We start from the raw sequence: 1886 nt of genomic DNA, 5'->3' as shown, positions 1-1886 counted from the left end.
GAGAAAAGAGGCCTTCTTTTCCCAGATCCCCTTAGGAAAAGTTTGAGGAAGAAGGGAGACAAATTAGTGAACACTCACAGCGCATGACTGGAGCAAATGGCAATGACAGCTATTTTCCCACTCATGAAGAGTTAGCACTCAATGTGTTATGAAAAAGCCTTAACTGAATTCTGACCCTACATTTAGCCTCTGAGGCAAACAACTTGCTTAAATTAAAATAAACTCAAAGTGTGCACTGTCTCAGACCTGAGTAGACCTCCCTCCCTCTCTCTTTCACACAAACACACCTAACAATCCATTTCCTGTATGTTTAAAGACAGCCCACTCCAGTAATCTTGCCTGGAGAATCCCATGGACAGAGGAGCCTGGGGGGCTACAGTCCATGGGGTCACAGAGAGTCAGACATAACCGAAGCAACTTAGCACACACGCACATAATGTCCTTCAACTCAAGGTACTTTATCTTTTCTCTTTTTCAAACCAATGAGTCAGATTTATACAAATATTTGATATAATATATTTTGTAAATATTCCATCACCATAACTGACATCTTCTGGACAAACTCTAAATCAGTTCTGATTCAAAAATGTAAAATCAAAATCAAATATGAATGTCAGCACAAGGTGTCCTCTTTGAAAGCACAATGAGAATATTGACTCCACTATGAGCACACTCTCAATTTAAAAAAAAAAATCCCTACCAGATTTGATGGTGGAAGACATGCACACTTATTAGCTCTTAGGCAGTGGAATACACAAAGAATTTCCCATATAGCAAGCCTGATACCATTTCCTGGGGAAATACAAATCCATTCCTAGGGAAAAGATTTTGAGGGTCTGGAGCCCCAAAGATAGATTATAAATCAAACTTAAAACCAAAACAAAACAATGAAAACATCAGATGCAAGAGTGACTGAGTTTATTAGGTGGATTTCCATGCATTTTGTAAGAAAAGTTTATGTAATTTTGAATCAATTGTTACAACAAAATTACAGTCTTGAACTCAGTATTTTGGTTATTAATCTCACTGAAAAGATTACTCAGATTACTGTTTGACACTAAAGAAACGATGAGATGCTGATGGTGAGAGGGGTTAGCTAACATTTCTGAAAGAGGCTATGATAGCTGTAAGTAGAGGCTGAAAAATTTTGCTCAGAAATTCTGGAAATTCAACAAGTTGATCTACGGAAGTTTGATCCACAGATTGGCCTATAGCAAGAAGACTGGCAGCTCCTAGAAGCCAAGCAGGCTGGGTGGTAGAACCTGGATCCACACATCAGGGAAGGGAAGCCATGATTTCCATAACCTAGGGGTCTGAAGACTATGGATCCACAGCCCACTGAGGAGGAACTTCTGGATCCGTAGCTCAGAGAATAGCAGCTTCTAGATCCATAACCCAGGGAGCAGCCTCTAATATACCCAGATCTGGGAGAACCAGAATAAGTTATCTGGAAGGGACTGCAGAGAGTGGAGGTCCTTGGGCGGTAGCAGGACATCTGACAGGGGTTGACCACCACACAGGAGGACGGGCAGATCCTGGAAGAGCAGAGGTCAGTGCTGTAGACCAGGTTGCTGGGGAAGGAGCCACAGGAGGAGCCTGGGTAGTGCATGTGGACCCCAAGGGAGCGGGAGGAGAAGTTTCCAGAGCAGCATTTGTAGGACATGTTGACAGGAGATGTGAGATCAGCTGAGTTACAAGGAGGACACTGTGAGCTTCAATGTCATGACCTGGACTTCGAGTGTGTATATATACTCTTAGACCTGGATGCGTCACTGTGAAGAAAGATGGTTCCTCCTCCTTGCTCACCGTTTCATACGAGCATACCTCCCTAAGTTATTGCTTAAATGTATCACATCTTCACATACTTAATTATGCTTTAATCACGC

At 42.3% G+C, this 1886-nt stretch overlaps 1 protein-coding gene across 1 annotated transcript; it reads right to left on the bottom strand.

Moving 5' to 3' along the window:
• Positions 1-1168: 1168 nt before the first annotated feature.
• On the bottom strand, positions 1169-1663 carry LOC129550185 (keratin-associated protein 13-2-like). The gene has a single exon (XM_055417655.2). It carries the CDS (start codon positions 1661-1663, stop codon positions 1169-1171), a length of 495 nt encoding a protein of 164 aa, XP_055273630.1.
• Between the last annotated feature and the right edge of the window lie 223 nt (positions 1664-1886).

This window comes from Moschus berezovskii, chromosome 1 (assembly GCF_049115385.1).
Source record: "Moschus berezovskii isolate FMDL1 chromosome 1, NW_MosBer_1.0, whole genome shotgun sequence".
NCBI lineage: Eukaryota > Metazoa > Chordata > Mammalia > Artiodactyla > Moschidae > Moschus > Moschus berezovskii.
Note: the sequence above shows the minus strand (reverse complement) of the source record. Positions and strands in the feature narration are given on the sequence as shown.